This window comes from Trichoderma ghanense (assembly GCF_004382785.1).
Source record: "Trichoderma ghanense strain CCMA-1212 chromosome Unknown scaffold_23, whole genome shotgun sequence".
NCBI lineage: Eukaryota > Fungi > Ascomycota > Sordariomycetes > Hypocreales > Hypocreaceae > Trichoderma > Trichoderma ghanense.
The window spans coordinates 178,470-194,235 of record NW_027395686.1 but is presented as its reverse complement, the minus strand read 5'-3'; the positions used below and the strand labels follow the sequence as shown (position 1 = coordinate 194,235).

Here is a 15,766-nt window from a genome sequence, read left to right as displayed (position 1 = left end):
ATAACAGAGTTGAAGCCAGCAAAAAAAGCGGACATGAGGCGATGGGAGCCTCGTAGGGCATCAATGAGGCTGAACTTGCCATCCATGTACCGCCGGGCACCAACCAATCCCGCGATGAGGCGTGTTACTGCACACTGCATGCGTTTAATATCCCATCCAACCAATTAGATCTGACGATCTGTGTCACTGGACAAGACCAAGATGGTGCCAGGAGCTGGCACGATACAAGCCCAACAGCATAAGTATGATAACGGATGCAAGCCATTCTACTATCTTGGCTGCATGATAGCCATTGACTTGCATTCTGCAGGAAAACTCTAGTATCACTGTTTAACAAACAAGGAAGCAACTGAAAAGTCGGTTGCAGACCAGAGAAGGATAAACATTGCCGCTACAATTCTCATTCCTCCCCAGAGGGCAATACTGACACTGATCGAAGCAGCGACAATCAGAAGCAGATGGTTAGGCCAGTTGTAAAGAGCTAACAAGACAGACGTTTGCCAAGACAAACAACGACTCCCGGTATGATCTGGCCTCGTGGACCTCGTAGATTGGGCATCAGAGCTAAGTATGGACGTCCCCCCCGTTCACCTACTACACAACTCGAACATTCCACGATGATTCCATCAGAGTTTTGCGACAATTACCTTCTTGACATATATAAACCCCTTTTCATCCACCAACCCGCCCGAAACCTTCTTCATTCTCCAAAGAGCCAGTCTGCATCTAGCCATTATCGCCGTCACATAGCTTAACTCCCCCTCCTTCCATCAACGATTCCTCCCTCCGCCCTCCACCCTCACCAAGACCAGCCACCATCTTTAAGTCCATACCTCCAATACGCATCTATCAAAACACAAACCTGTTAGTAGCCTGCCTTCTCATAGAACTCACAGAACTCACAAGCCAGTCCACGACGCAAAGCTCCTAAGATTCAACACAGAGGACAGCTACCTAACTGTCTTGCTTACAAGCCTTGATCGTTAACACTCCGTCAGGACCTACCATCCGGCTCCTCCGAACATGATGAAGATAACCTATGCAAATGAGTAGACCTGCGCTCGAGCAATCGAAAAAGGGTATTGGCAAAGACATCTGCTATCATGCTCTGCCTCGTTGTACATCACCAGACGTGAACACGGTGTTGTATGCCACTCATTAGATTGCATCAAGTCTAAGAAACATTAAATTGAGTTCATAAACCATTAAGCATAACCGTACACCCGCTTCTAAAACATATTCCCCTCTTTACTATCTATCCTTTATTATGTATACCTTGCATTTACTCCTTGAGATACTTGAGAATAGCCTCCCGCTCCTCCACGGGCATAACGCGCAGAACCTCGCGAACGCCCTTCCAGCCAGCCTTCTCGTTGCCACGAACAACGTCGGACACCTCCGAAGCCAGCTTGTCGGCCTTGAGGGCCTCCACCTTCTGGCCAATCGACTGAGCCTCTTTCTCATACCACTCGGCAACCTCCTGGTCCTTGCGGTCCCAGCCGGCAATGCCAGACCAGCTCTCCAGCATCTTCAGGCCTTGCGAGCGAGCCTCCTTGGCCTTGGCGGTGTTGAGCGCAGGAGCCGGCAGGAAGCTGGGGTTCATGCGCTTGAGGATGTACTCCTCGTTGAGACGTCTGCGCAGGCGCCAGTAGAAGTATCGGCGGGCGCTGGTCCAGTCGAGGGAGTCGCGAATGACACCCTTGGCCTTCATGCGGCCAGCTCGGTCGTGCAGATCGGCGAACTGCACAGCAATCTGCGAGTAGATGGGCAGCAGCTGCTTCTCGCGAATCGAGAGCTGCTGCTTGACCTTCTCCATGTCCTCAGCGGAAAGGGTCTTGTCCTGCAGCTTCTTCTTAAGCTCGGCGTACGTGGGATCCAGACGGGCCATGGTCTCCAGCTGCTTGTCCTTGCGGTACTTGATACCAATCATGCCATCGGGCTCAAGGACACCACCGCGAGCCTCGGTATCGGCGTACATCTCCATAGCAGTAGGGTTGATGCTAGGATCAACGACGACCCAAGAACCACCACGAAGCTCGCCAAAGGGAGGAATGTACACAAAGATCGGCTGCTCGTACTTGACCAAGGCGTCAACAATGAACGAACCATACTTGAGCACCTCGTTGTACATGTCGCGCTGACCGCCGGAGAAACCACGCCAGTTGGCCAGGATCATCAGAGGAAGCTGTTCGCCGTTGTTGAAGTCGTTGATGGCCTGGGCAGTCTTGAAAGCGGAGTTGGGGTACCAGACACCACCGGCTTCGTTGGTAATCTGCTCGATGGAGTCGGGGTTGGCGGGATCAGCAGGCGTAATGTTCTCGACGCTGCGAGTCTCAACAGCGATGACACCCATGGGGATGCCGCCAAGGCGAGCGCGACCGACAACGACAGTTCGGGCCCAGCCGCCAAGGGCCTCAACGAACGAGTCCTTGTCGAACAGACCACTCTGGAAAGAGCCGTCGTCATCCTGCTTACCGGCGATCATCCACCGCACATCATAGGGCTGCCTCTGCGGCGGGCAGTAGGTGATGTCGCGGTCCCAGCTGTCAAGGCTGGGGCTGACGGGAACGGGGCCGCCGCGCTTCTCGGGCACAAACGCCATCCACTCCACAATCTTGGAGACACCCTCAAAGTCATCGTTAGCAGTCATGTGTGATACACCGTTGCGGTACATGATCTGAGTGCCACCAAGCTGCAGGTTGGAGGAGTACACCTCACGACCGAGCAGGTTGTTGATGGCGGGGGCACCAGTCAGGATAATGGGCTGGCCTTCAATCTGGACAGCACGCTGGCCAAGACGGACGAGGTAGGCACCGATACCTGTAGACAAATCTTGTTAGTACTATAGATACAAGCAAAACGCGCAAAAGGAAATGAAAACTCACCGACTGATCGGCAGGTGACCAAGGTAATGGTGAAGATGTCGTTGTAGGCCTGGCTGGTGGCACCGGCAATGAGACCGGATCCCCTCAAGCATTCAACACCGAGACCATCTTCTCGTCCGATAATGGTGACGATCTTGTATCGCTTCTCACCATCCTCGACCACTTCTTCGGTAATGACATCGTCCTTGAAGAGCTCCTTGGTCTTCTCATCCAGGTAGAGGTAGCGGAAGCCGCCTTCGGGCTTGGAAGCATCGTTCCAGGCGACCTTGAAGTGAGGCATCAGCTCGTTGGCGAGACCCAGGCGGGCACCGGAGTTGGCAGACAGGTAGATGCGAGGAATGCCGAGCTTGCGAGCCAGCTGCGTGCACTTGTAGAAGAAGTCATCTTCCTTGGGGCCAAAGGATCCGATGTTGTAGGTGATGTCGTTGGCAACAACAATGAAGCGGCGGCCGGCAGGGTACTCCGGGGTCCTGGCCTTGATGATCCATCCAACCATGCCGCAAGTGTTGGTGCCGGGCTCGCGGTTGACCTCGTCGAGGTTGTCCTTGTCGTCGAGCACCAGCTCGGTGAAGGTAATACAATCACCGACCTTGGGCTGCTGAGACGCCAGAGCGGGCTGCTTCTTGACAGCCTTGACCCAGCTGTTCTGGATGGCCTGGCGGAACAGCTCGGGGAAGTCGTAGACGTACTGCGTGCCCATCAGGTGGGCCTTGTATCGCTTGGGCTGGAGCCAGTTCTTGGTAGCATAAGGCGTGGAAACGGGCAGCAGGTGCAGAGGACCCTTGTCCTTGGTTCCGCCAATGCTGTGGAAGACCCAGTCGCCCTTGTCGGACTTGCGCTCGGCGTACAGATCAACGTCGACGACGTAGCCGGACGTGTTTGTGATTGTGACGCGGAGAGGGTACGGGATACCCGACTTGGGATCGGTGCAAACGATGCGGATCTCCACCTGAGCAACACGCAGTCGCCAGGCGCGGGCGCCGAAGCGATCCAGGAAGCCTTGCAGGGACTGCTCGACGGTAGCAGGGTCCAGCTGGAAGACTGGAGTGAAGTTCATGAAGATGTGGTTGAGATCAGAGTTGTTGTTGCCGATGATCTCGAGGGCGTCGAAGATGTCGTTGATGACACGGTCGGCCTCTGAGATGAGGTACTCGGCAGTGGGGATCTCGTCACGGAGGCGGCCGGGTCGGATCACGGCACGCGTGAAGTAGCGCTTGTCAGACTCGACAGTCTTGCCAACAGCCTCGTACACGTGGATGTTCTTGTTCTCGGTGAACATGGGCTTGATGCGGAAGTTGGCAAGACGAGCGAGCTCCAGCTGGAAGGACAGGGCGGGCTCGCTGTGACGGATGCTGTCATCTTCCTCGTAGTCGGGCCCTCGGAACGTGTAGTAGCCGGGGTAAGAGCAGTCGCTGTGGCCGCAGATGAAGGTCAGACGGCGGACACCACGGACCAAGAGCTCGCTCTTGAGCTGCTGGACGATGGGGAGGATGCGTGCGAGAATCTCCGCGTCATCCCTGCTCTCGGCGTCTCGAACAGCCACGTTGATGACGGCAGACAGCTCATCGCCGTTGTTGCGGCTCTGGAACTCCTTCTTGAGAGCGGCGAAGGGCTTTCGCTTGCCACTCAGGTCAGCCAGCAGGCCAGACGCGTTGCTCTGCCTCCTTTGCTGGTTGTAGAACGTCAACGTCTCCAGAGCCTTCTGGAGCATGTCCTCGGCGTCGTCAATGTACTTGACGGGAACAATGATACCCTTGCGGGACGGGCCGTTGTCCCACTTGCTGGTGAGGTAAGACATGTCGCTGATGGAGTTGATACGCTTCACGTTGGGCTCCGACTCAATGGGGGTGCCGGGGGTAGAAGGAGCGGCAGACTCGACGGGGACACCGAACTCGGTGTGTCCAATCTTTCGCAGCCGGAAGTCCCAGGAGAGGTAGAGGGGGTTATCAGACTCGTCGTTGTGGTACTCGATCTGCTGGAGAACGTAAGCACGGTAAGCACGACGGACGTAGACCTCGAGGGCGGCCAATGAGACCCAGGGATCATCATGAGCGAAGAAGGAGGTCAGCACATCGAATACGGTGTACTTGGAGTCGACGACCTCCTTGATCACGTCGAGGCTGGGCTCACGGTGGTCCCAGCCGCTCTCGCCGTAGCGAGACTCGACAACCGATGATCGAAGGATGTGCTCCATCTGAGACGTGCGCTCCTCGAGGGAAGGTAGAGAACACTGGATCATAATCTCACGCGCCTTGAGCGACACCTTGGAGGTGGCGCGGGAGGACAGCTCGGTCAACTTTCGGAGCGATTCCCGCAGATACTTGTTGATGTTTCCAACGTTGGGCTTGTTGGGGCGGTACTCTTCAAGAATGGCGAGAACGAGAGAGTTCTTTGAGCTGACACGGCTGTGCGAGAGGACGATCTGCACAACCTTGGCCAGAGAGTCCTTGTTCTGGTCTCGGAGCTTCAGGATGACGCTATCTTCCTGGGCTCGGCTCTGGAACAGCTTCTCAACCTCCCAGTAGGCCTCGACGAGGCCGTTGATGACGTTGAGCTCCCGGACCTTTTGCCCCTCGGCGTAGTCGTCAAGCACCTGGGTAAGGGGCGCGAGGGTTGTCTTGAGCATGGCGGCATCGCTCGGTTCCACGTTCTCCTCAAGGAACTTGCTGAAGGCCTTGGTGAGGGCCCTGGCGGGGAATTCACCGGAGCGGCCTCTGGCTCGGTCCACAATCTGGGTGAACTGGCTGTCGAGCTTCTGGGGCATGCGGGCGTGCAGGGCTGCGAACTGAGCGTTCCATTCGCTGTAGGGCAGCTCGGGATCGCGGAGCACCTCAATGAGCTTCTTGAGGGTGTCGGCCATGATGACGGAGTTGTCGAAGCCGTTGAGGATGTTGGCCAGCACGTTGTGGTACAGGGCAAAGCGCTGAGCGGGCTTGGTGCCGACGACGACTGGGTCGCCATAGGCAGGAAGCTGGCCAACGAACGCCTGAGCCTGCTTGACGCGGCTGGGGTCATCGAGGGCGAGGATACCGAGAATGTCACCGGCCTCGAGCGTGGCTCCGGGCTGCTTGATGAGCTGCACGATACCGTCCTCCTGCGCGACAAGGGGCATGTACATCTTCATGACCTCGACTTCGGCAAAGGTCTGGCCAGCCTTGATGTGGGCACCGTTCTCGACAGAGTACTTGACGAGCTTACCAGGGCTGGGTGTTCGCAGTTGGGTGGGATCGTTCTCCTGCTCGAGCAAGCAGGTCTTGCTGTCGACGGAGAGACGAGTAGCGCCAACCTCCTCCTTCCAGTAGACATTGTGGCTGTGGCCGTCAAGGAGAATGAGCAGACCACCGTCGCTGAGGGCGCGGACGCCGACAGAGCACTTGGAGCCGTTGATGAAGAGGTGGTAGGTGTCGAGACTGGCGCGGGTGGCGGTGAACTTGTATCGGAAGCCCTCGTAGATGAAGTCGATGGTGAAGACGGTCTTGAGGATCTCCTTGGAGGGCACCTGACCCTTTTCGAGGCCGGCCCGGTATTCGGCCAGCAGGGCCTCGCTCTTGATGTGCGCCTTGGTAATGGCACCGCACACAACAGCCAGCATGGTGTCGGGACGCTCAGCAGTCAGACGCTTGGAGATGAGCTCATCCAGCCAGCCGGTGGAGATGGTGTTTTCCTCAAAAGCCTCGGTCTCGAGCAGCTTGATGAGATACTCGACCGTGGTTCTGAAGTCACCACGAATGCTCAGCTCCTTGAGAGCAATGACCATGTGCTTCCGCGAGGCCTGGCGGTTCTCGCCGTAGGCGAAGATGTGACCGAACTGGCTGTCGGAGAAGCTGTGAATACCACCCTGGGTACCGACGGAGAAGTAACCCCAGGCGTTTGAGCTACTCCGGAAGTTGAGCTCGTGCATGACACCGTTGGAAGGCTTGAAGCCCTCGCCGGGGTCCTCGGAGGTGATACGGCAGGCGGTGCAGTGGCCCTTGGGCTGGGGTCGGCGCTGGGAGCCGGCGGTGCCCTCCAGCTTGAAGTCGAAGTCGATGGGGTTCGAGGTACGGGGGTCCACGCCGTAGAGCAGGCGAATGTCGCGGATTCGGTGCAGGGGGATACCCATGGCAATCTGGAGCTGGGCGGCCGGCAGGTTGACGCCGCTGACCATTTCGGTCGTGGGATGCTCGACCTGGAGACGGGGGTTCAGCTCGAGGAAGTAGAACTTGTCGTCGGCGTGCGAGTACAGGTACTCGACGGTACCGGCCGAGACGTAGCCGACCAGCTGGCCCAGTCGGACGGCGGCCTCCTCCATGGCCTTGAAGGTGTCGGGCTTGGCGATGGTGACGGGAGCTTCCTCGATAATTTTCTGGTGACGACGCTGGACGGAACAATCACGGCCGAACAGCGAGATGTTGTTGCCGTACTGATCCGCGAGCAGCTGGACCTCCAGATGCCTAGCGTTTCCGGCCAGCTTCATGATGAAGATGGGCGAGCCGGGAATCTCGCTGGCGGCGGCCTTGTACAGGGCCTCGAACTCGTCCTCGTTGGTGACCTTTCGGATACCCTTGCCACCACCACCCTCGGAGGCCTTGACCATGACGGGGAAGCCAATCTCCTTTGCCTTTTGCAGGCCCTCCTGCCATGAGGAAACGCAGCCCTTGGCGTAGACATCGTCGGCGACGGTGACGATGCCCTTGTCGTCAATCTCGACGCTGTCGACGCCCGTTCCGGACCAGGGAATGCAGGGCACCTTGGCGTGCTGGGCGACGATTGTGGAGGAAATCTTGTCACCGAGTGATCGCATGGCAGAACCGGGAGGACCGATGAAGACGATCTTCTTCGGTGAAGCGGCGAGGGACTCGGGGAGCTTGGGGTTTTCGGAGGCGTGGCCCCTGGGAACAGAATTCAGTCAGCCAATCACTTTTTTTTTCTTTTTTTCGTCTACCGTCGAGCAGCGGAATACTCACCATCCAGCCCAGACGGCGTGGACGTCCATGCGCTCGGCAATGTCAACAATCAGCTCGACGTTGGCATAGTTGTGGTTGTTTGTGCCGCCGGGCACCTCGACATAGTGATCCGCCATTCGGATGTAGTCGGCGTTTGCCTGAAGATCTTCGGGCGTGGCCATGACGGTGAAGTGGATGGCCCTCTCATCGCCGAACGTCTCGTAGGCCCATTTGCGGACCGATCGAATCTCCTTGACGGCGGCGATACCGTTGTTGGCAATGAGGACCTGGTCGAGTCAGCAAACATGCTCGTGACTTCGTGATGCAAGAGACTCACATTTGTAATGACCGTGTGACCGTCGTGCTCGGCCACAAAGTCCTTGACCTTGCTGGCGGGGGCATTCGCCAGCCGGTTGCCTCCAATGAAGTGGTCTGCGATGTTGTGCTTCTCGGCATACGAGGCGCTGCCATTGGCAACAGGCACCGTCCGGCCGTTGCCGTTCGGGGTGCCGTTCGCTGCTGAGTCGGCCATGGCTGCTGGTGATGTGGTGGAGGAGGGAGAAAAGACTGAAGGGCTGGCGATCTCGGTGTCTTTAGTATGGAGGGGGAGGGGAACAGGTCAACGTCAGAGGCGGTCGGCTATCTGGCGCGGCTTTCTGCCCACCGGTCGAATCGAGACGATGAACTAGCGAGAATGCAAAGTAGAGCAGCCCACGGGGGTATCTGGACTGCCGATTAGGTGAACAGGACCGGAAGTTTGTCTCTGTTCGGTGGTTTTCTGCTGTGTAGAGCGTCGGTTCGGTTTTCCCAGCTTGTTGGCCCGCTAGGGAATGAGGCTGAATCAGGCACGGAAGAAGCAAAAAAGACGGCCGCGGCAGAGGAGAGGCTGCAGCTCGCTTTCGACAAGAGGGGGGAGGAACGGGAGATGGCAAACAAGAGGGCTTCATCCAGAGCGAGACTGGATCGTGCGGGAGCCGCGAGATAATAAACCGAAGCCAGACAACCAGAAATCCATCCGTCCAGTGAGGATCGACGAGGGGCAAGGGAGCCAGACACATACAATACAAGGTACACACAGGTACGTGTGCGGGCAGGGGTCGAGGGGTGTGCGAGAAGCTTTTCTCGGGCGGGCTTAGGCGCAGCTACGGGGCCTGGGAGCAGCGTTAGCGGCCCCCTGTAGGCGGTGGCTCCAGTGGCTGCACAGGCTGCACAGGGGAATGGACGGTGGGTGCCAGGCAGCTAACGAGATCTGTTGGGGTCGGCGGGCGGGTGTCTCGCTGCCATTGAGTTTAGCGGGGTGGGGACGAGGCTGGACGGATGAGGGTAGCCTCAGTTTTGGGCATCCATATCGATTTGATGACGAGCGAGAGAGACGAAGCAAGAGGGAGCAGCGGCGATGGAAGGAGACGATAATACTGTGTCGATTTTGGGTGAAGCAGCTGGGGGATAAGGTGCTGCAGACAAGAAGGATCTCACCCGGTGGGCGCTGCTGTGCATGCGTATTACGTGCGGGAAAAAAGGTTGGGGTGATATTTGATATGAACACACGCCTGACGCTTGATTTGATGCAACCACTGGCGATCTAAGACCCCGTTCTATCTGCCGGGAATCGATCGATCTTTTTTTTTTTTTTTTTTTTTCTTTTGCGCCAAACCAGCTGCGAATCAACACACGACACCTTCTCCGTTGTACTGTATGTATCCTCCACAGCCACCATCCGAGGTGCTCAGGACGTCTTCGTCTTTGACTTCACTCGGGTTCCCATGTTCTTAGGTATAGCAGCCATCAGCAACATCAGTACATGTAACCCGGCCGCAAACGGGCTGGCGGGTGCAAGGGCAGAGAAGCCCGATCCCGTCCAGGAATGGCCGGTACACCATCTGACACCTCTTCTCGACCCTTGCTTACGGCGCATACGGCACGCGAAAGCGAAGCCAGAAGCAGAAGCAGAAGCAAGGCAGAGGATGACCAGCGCGGAGGATCAAGTGTCGGATCTAGGATGCGGAGGAGCGAGGCGGGGCTGTGAAGCTGTCTTGTATTGCCTCTTGGCTTTGTGACGATTCCCAGCCGACCTCTGATCGATACGGAGTATTACAAGTCCAAGTGAAGCCCAAGACATGTCGACACCGTGACTAGGTATGTGACACCGTGGACCAAAAGACGCAGCATCCCCAGCCGACCTATTCCGACTCGTCCACCCATCCAGGTTCAACAACAGACGGGAACTGCGTCACTCAATCATGCATCCCCAGCACGAAGCCTGGCCCGGGCTCATTTCGCCTGGTTTACCTCAACTTACAGCTGAGGCGGCATCGCAACGATTTCAGGTCCCATCTCTCGGGCCCCGCGGACCGGCGAACGCTGCGCGGTGCCCTGCAGGCTATCCTATGTACCTTATCCACGGCATCAACACAATCAGGCCCCGGGAAACGAGACAGAACATGACAAAAACCTGTTGGAATCAAAGTCAAGGGGGGTGGATTGAGTCCCATGTTCCTCGTTCGTAGTAACAAAATCAAACATCTACAGCCCCACCTCCGAGACCTGAGATTCCGGTCTTAGTCTCCCGTGCTAGAGGCGAATAAGCAGAGGGGGATAAACCATTATCAACAAGATGCAGATTGGAGAGTGTGATGCTTCAGTTGAGCCAGTATCAACGGAACATGGTCTGCGGGATATCGATGCTCGATACATCGAGATACGCGTAGCCACAGCTCGACTACATACTTACTGCTAGCAGCCGCATCGGCTCGATATCCAACAAGAACAAGATGCAAGATAACGTCGCATCTCCATCGCCCTCCCATATCCATCTCCATCCGCATCACCCTCACAGAACACAAAACCACACCCCTCCAAAACGTCACCAAATCAACAAAATCAACCCAATCCGCGTTCCGCGTATAAGCAGCAGTACAAACCCGATACTTGACCACACCATTCCCTCGCCATAGTGCAACCAAGTACTCTTCAAATCACAAACTCTCATTCCCCCCATCGTTTTCCCGCTCTCTTCGCTATTTTTTTTTTCTGGGCCCCCCAATTGTTGAGTTCCACCCAACCGCTTTCCACGTTAGCTAGTCTACAACTATATGGATCTGCCTTGCTTATTACTTGCTTCCAGTTGTTTGCCTTGCCTCTACACCCCATCCAAATCTTCTTTTCTGTTTTCCATGCTAAAAAAAGGCTCCGTAACGTTCGGGGGAACGGGTGCGCCAGACCGGCTCGTTCTATCATTGCCGATGAATGTTACTCCCTTTACCATCCGGTATCATAGCTCGTCCTCCCTCCGTAAGAAGCAACAAATCGAGCAAACAAAATCCTCCAAAAACTCGCATAATAAGCACACTGACAGTCGGTTCATTTAAAAACAACCATAAATTCGCCGACGCCGAAACCAAAAACATCCCGATCCCTTCACAAAGCAATAACACTCGTAGGTACGCAGTCCCTTACTAAGGAAACAAGAACACCAGCAACGAAAACGAAGAAAAATCCTCACCCCCCAACAATTCACCCCAAACTGGAGACCTTCCGCCCCTCCCCTCCCTCCTCATTCCAACCAATCACCGCTTCCCACGCAGAACAACCTAAAAGAGTACGCCGGCCGGAATGACCAAATCCACGATGATGTATTTATTGCCTTGCCTTTCATTCCCTCCCTTCCGGAGGCTCCCGCATTATTCCTTTCTACCAAGGTTCATTCTCCGTTTTGTCTTCTTCATTCAAGTACACTATGGCTGGATCTGCTTATTTTCGCATCCATCGTGATTTGTCCATTCAATAACCTCTACAGCCAAGGGTGGAAATGTACCTACAGCTTCGCGTGGCTTGTCCTAAAGAGGACGGGGCGTGTGAACCTGTCTTGCTCTCTCCGAATCTCGAGAAACTCCGTACTCCGTCGACGCAACCGGCTATGAGCGGATTCTACCTCAGTACATCCAAAGCAAGGTGAGGTGCGCAAGTAAGAAACCGTTGCCCACCAGATTTCCATCTCACGATAGCCCCCTTTCGACGCCCTCATACAGTTCCCCTTTCTACCCTACAAATCCAGTCCCAACCGTCGCGTACATATAACACCACGCTTCAGTGCCTCAGAACGTACAAACAAAGAAACTCAAGATCCCCCATAGACATCAAAGACGTCAAAGCCCAGTCCAGACCCTCGGGCCCATCATCTCTGCCACATACAGGTACAGTACATACATGCCCCATCCCGGGCCGAGCCTGTCTCGGCAATCCAATCCCATCTCATCTCATTCGCCTATCGACCTGCATTCCCAACCAGCAACATACCTCACCTCCTCTCACACACATCCACCAAGCATCTACCTTGATCAAAGGAGGTAAAAAACATTGTATCAATTTTTTTTCAGTATCAATACTATTTTGATATCTGCTGCTGTTCCCCCTTGGCATTCTCCCTTCCTCCCCTCTTACATCCCCTTTCCCTCACTATCTGAACCCTCCAAACCATTCCTCAATAAAAAAAAACAAAGGAAAAGAGCAATCTATAGAAACTTATGCCTAGTCTTTGTCGAGCTCAGCCCGTACCATCTCTTCATAACTTCCATGTTGTGCGTGTAGTCAAGTAGTGCCAAGAACAAGACCCCCTTCGCCTGCATCTCAGACTATCAGGACGAAAAGAGGTCGAGGTATAATAAACTTGGAGAAGAAGAAAACAAAACAAGAACCAAAAGAATACCAAAGAGACGCAAAGGAAAATTGGATCAAGAGAAAGACCATCGGGGCGCAAAATGGCAATGACAACCAACCCTCAATAAAAACGTGCCCGTAAACATCATCAACACCTTGTTCGCCTCGATGATGCCGATCTGGCACAGCGACCAAAAATGCACCCGTTCCCAAAATACAGACAAACAATTGAACCGCAAAGCGAGAACTTGAGCTGCGAAAAAAGCGTAAGAGTAAAAAAGGAAGGACAAAAAGATTAGGTCAAAGAAGTAATCATCCCGGAAACTATTGCGGGCTGCGCAGTCTCCATGGAAGAGCTCAATAAGTCTCTCCCAAGTCGCCCAGTTTCCTGAACCCAGTCGTGCTGACGCGCCCCGATCGGATAGGCACGCCGCCGCTGTTGGAGCTGCCGTTGCTAAGACTGATTCTCCTGCTTCCGCTCTGCCGCCTCAAGCCAGGGGCCGGGATCCCGCTGCCCGGCATGGGAATGCTACTGCCCGGCGTCGGGATGCCACTGATGCCTGCTCCTAGATCATATCTGGTGGAAAACGTGCCTCGCCTGCTAGGTGTGCGGTACACGGGTTCGTAGTCCTCTCCCAGCAGGTCGACGCCGCTCACACTACCAGAGTGCCCGCGTACAGAGTTACCGAATGAGGAGGCCGGCCGGCCGAGGGGAGTTCGAGTCCCTGCCGAGAAGGAGCCTCGCGACATTGGCCGCGGCGGTGGAGGCAGTTCGTTGCGAGACGGCGGCCTGGCGTAAGAGGTGTGGCTGGCCCGCGAGACTGGGCGGCTGGACTCCGATTCGTTCCCCCGACCGTTGGACTGCGTGCCAAACGAGAGCTTGCTAACGCCCGACGTGCTGAGCCGAGGCGTGTGGCTAGTCCTGGATGACGAGGCATAACTGCTAGTAGGCGTCAAGTCGTCTCCAGTAAACGTTGTCGACACCGTTGACTGCGTGGTGGCTCGCTTGCGTGACCGAACGGTAAGCGACGTCGGCGCGCTGGGAGGCGCAGCAAGCACCGGAGGTCGCGAGACCGGGCGAGGCGGAGTGCTGCCGCCGCTGCTCGGCGCCGGAAGCTTGGAGCGCACCGAGTGCACTCTGGCCTCGAGCCGCTGCATCTGCGCCGTGAGCAGGCGGATGTGCGACAGCGAGTTTGACGCGGGGATTTTGTAGTTGCTGCTGCGTGAGACGGTTGATCGGTGACCCGGCGTCCGTAGAGGTGCACCGCCGCTGTTGCTGCCGCCGGCAACGTTGGCGCTGCCAATGCTGCTGATGGACGGGCGGCCACCAGTGACCACCCGTGTGCCCGTTGCAGAAGTTGTTCCACGAGCTCTCGAGCCCGCGTCCACCGACGGCAGCCTCGCGCGGCGCATCGGCGCAGTGTTCGGAGTCCGGATCCGTGCGGGTGCTCTTGACATCTGCGCAGAGGCATCCGACATTGGCGGCGATGGCGGATCCAGCAACTCCGTCGTCGGTTCGCCCAGCGACTTGGTGATCTCTGGGGGTGTGGTGATGAGGGGCGAGCTCGCGGCCGAGTCGACGGAGGCATCCGCGTTCTTGTCAAATGTGGGCGACCCGAGAAGGGAAATATCGGACGAGATGGTCGAGTGGCGCGATTCGTACTTCTTGATCTTGTCCTGCATCATCTCGGCTTCGATCTTGAGCTCTGACAGCTCCTCTCGCAATCGCTGCGACTCGATGCGCAGCGCTTCTCGCTCCTGCTCGCCCATCCGAATCTCCTCCTCCATCAAGACGCCCCGTTCCACGGCCTGGTTAAACTTGGACTCCATGTCCTCAAGCGACGACGTGGTGTTTCGCGCCTGACGTTCGAAATCATCGTTGGCAACCTCGGAGTCTCTTAGCTTCAGAGTCAATGTGCGGTTCGCCTCGCGAAGCGTTGTAATTTCTTTTTCTAGTGAGGCCTGTGCAGCAATGGTTTCCGCCTTTGAGTCTTTATATTTTCTCTGTGCAGAAGGAAAAAGAAACAGGTTAGCCGCCGCAGCCGAAATACGAAAATAGTCGCAAGCGTGAATTGGAAAGGGCCAGCGATTCATCAATCCCCATCCCAATCGCATCAAGGGTGTTGAAAAAGAGCGCAATCCCGACTTACCTTCCACTCCTCAACTTCAAATCGCAGCGCGTCCGCCTTCTCCTTGAGAATTCTCTCCTGCTTCTCTGCGCGCTCGATATCCTTTTCGAGTTCCTGCTCCAATTCCCGACTGGACTCTCGAAACTCGGCCAGCTCAGACTCCAAGAGCTCGTACTGCGACTTGTACCAGGCAAGGGCGTCCTCAGCGCCGGCAGCCTCGCTGGGAGGCGAAGACGGCGGTTCGGCCATGGCGGATCAAAAGCTATGTGTGGGCTGGGTGCTGTCGTCGCTTCTCGTTGTTCGTTTCCTCTCTCGTTGTGAAGGGCGGTGTGGGCATGGATTGTTGTGCGACGTAAGACGGTAAAATTAGACGACAAAAAAAAAAAGCTAGGAAAAATGGATAATGAATGAATCGTTATTATGCGGCTCGATATATCGCTAGAAAGTCAAGACGCGATGGGCTGCCGGGCGCAATTCGTGAGTATCTGTTGAGACAAGAGACAAAAGGAAACACTGGCTAGTGGTGGCGGTTGATCGTAGATCGTTAAGGAGAGTAATCGTCGGCGAGCCGGCGAGAACAAGCTGAGCTCGAAGCTGGTGCAAAATAGCGGGAAAGAAGAGAGACAGAGAGGACGAGAGAGAGTCGCCTTGGGAGAAGATGGACGAGGATGAAGTCGCAAAAGATGCAGAGAAGCACGCTCGGAATCGGCAGTGCGAAAAGCTGTTGGCGGTAAGAGCAGGCCCCGTTTGTCGCTGGATGCCTTCACCGTCGCCTGTCAGTTCCCACCGCCGTTGCAGCCCGTCCAGGCGCCCGATTCGGTCGCGCTCACCGAGGAAGCTGGATCAGGCTCCAAGCTTACAGCGATATCGCAGGCAGACAAGCAGTCAGAGAGACCGCCTTGTACGAGAATGCGCTCAACGTTGGAGGCGGAACGAAGCCAGAAAACCCAGGAGCCGCGGCAACGAGTCAAATTGCGCGAGCGCGCGGCGTCGCTGTTTTCCTGGCCGCCAGGGGGGTCCAAGGCACGCTGCAGGAGCCGGTGGGATATGATATCGAGTATTCCGTGATGCTTCTATTTCTTGGGCGAGAAGAGACAATACGCAGACCCTGCCTGTCGCTGAGCCCGTCCAAGTCCAAGGCGGAATGCGGGAGGCTCTCGAGGAGGTGCAA

At 56.1% G+C, this 15,766-nt stretch overlaps 2 protein-coding genes across 2 annotated transcripts; both read right to left on the bottom strand.

The window, feature by feature from the left end:
* Window positions 1–1,282: 1,282 nt before the first annotated feature.
* CCMA1212_010244 (Acetyl-CoA carboxylase) lies at window positions 1,283–8,342 on the bottom strand (the record flags this gene model as incomplete). Its single annotated transcript, XM_073707296.1, has 4 exons — window positions 1,283–2,820; window positions 2,886–7,756; window positions 7,832–8,097; window positions 8,148–8,342. 4 exons carry the CDS (start codon window positions 8,340–8,342, stop codon window positions 1,283–1,285), a joined length of 6,870 nt encoding a protein of 2,289 aa, XP_073554258.1.
* Window positions 8,343–12,823: 4,481 nt separating this feature from the next.
* Window positions 12,824–14,844, bottom strand: CCMA1212_010243 (Nuclear distribution protein; the record flags this gene model as incomplete). Its single annotated transcript, XM_073707295.1, has 2 exons — window positions 12,824–14,470; window positions 14,617–14,844. The coding sequence occupies 2 exons, from the start codon at window positions 14,842–14,844 to the stop codon at window positions 12,824–12,826; spliced, it is 1,875 nt and encodes a 624-aa protein (XP_073554251.1).
* Window positions 14,845–15,766: the final 922 nt, after the last annotated feature.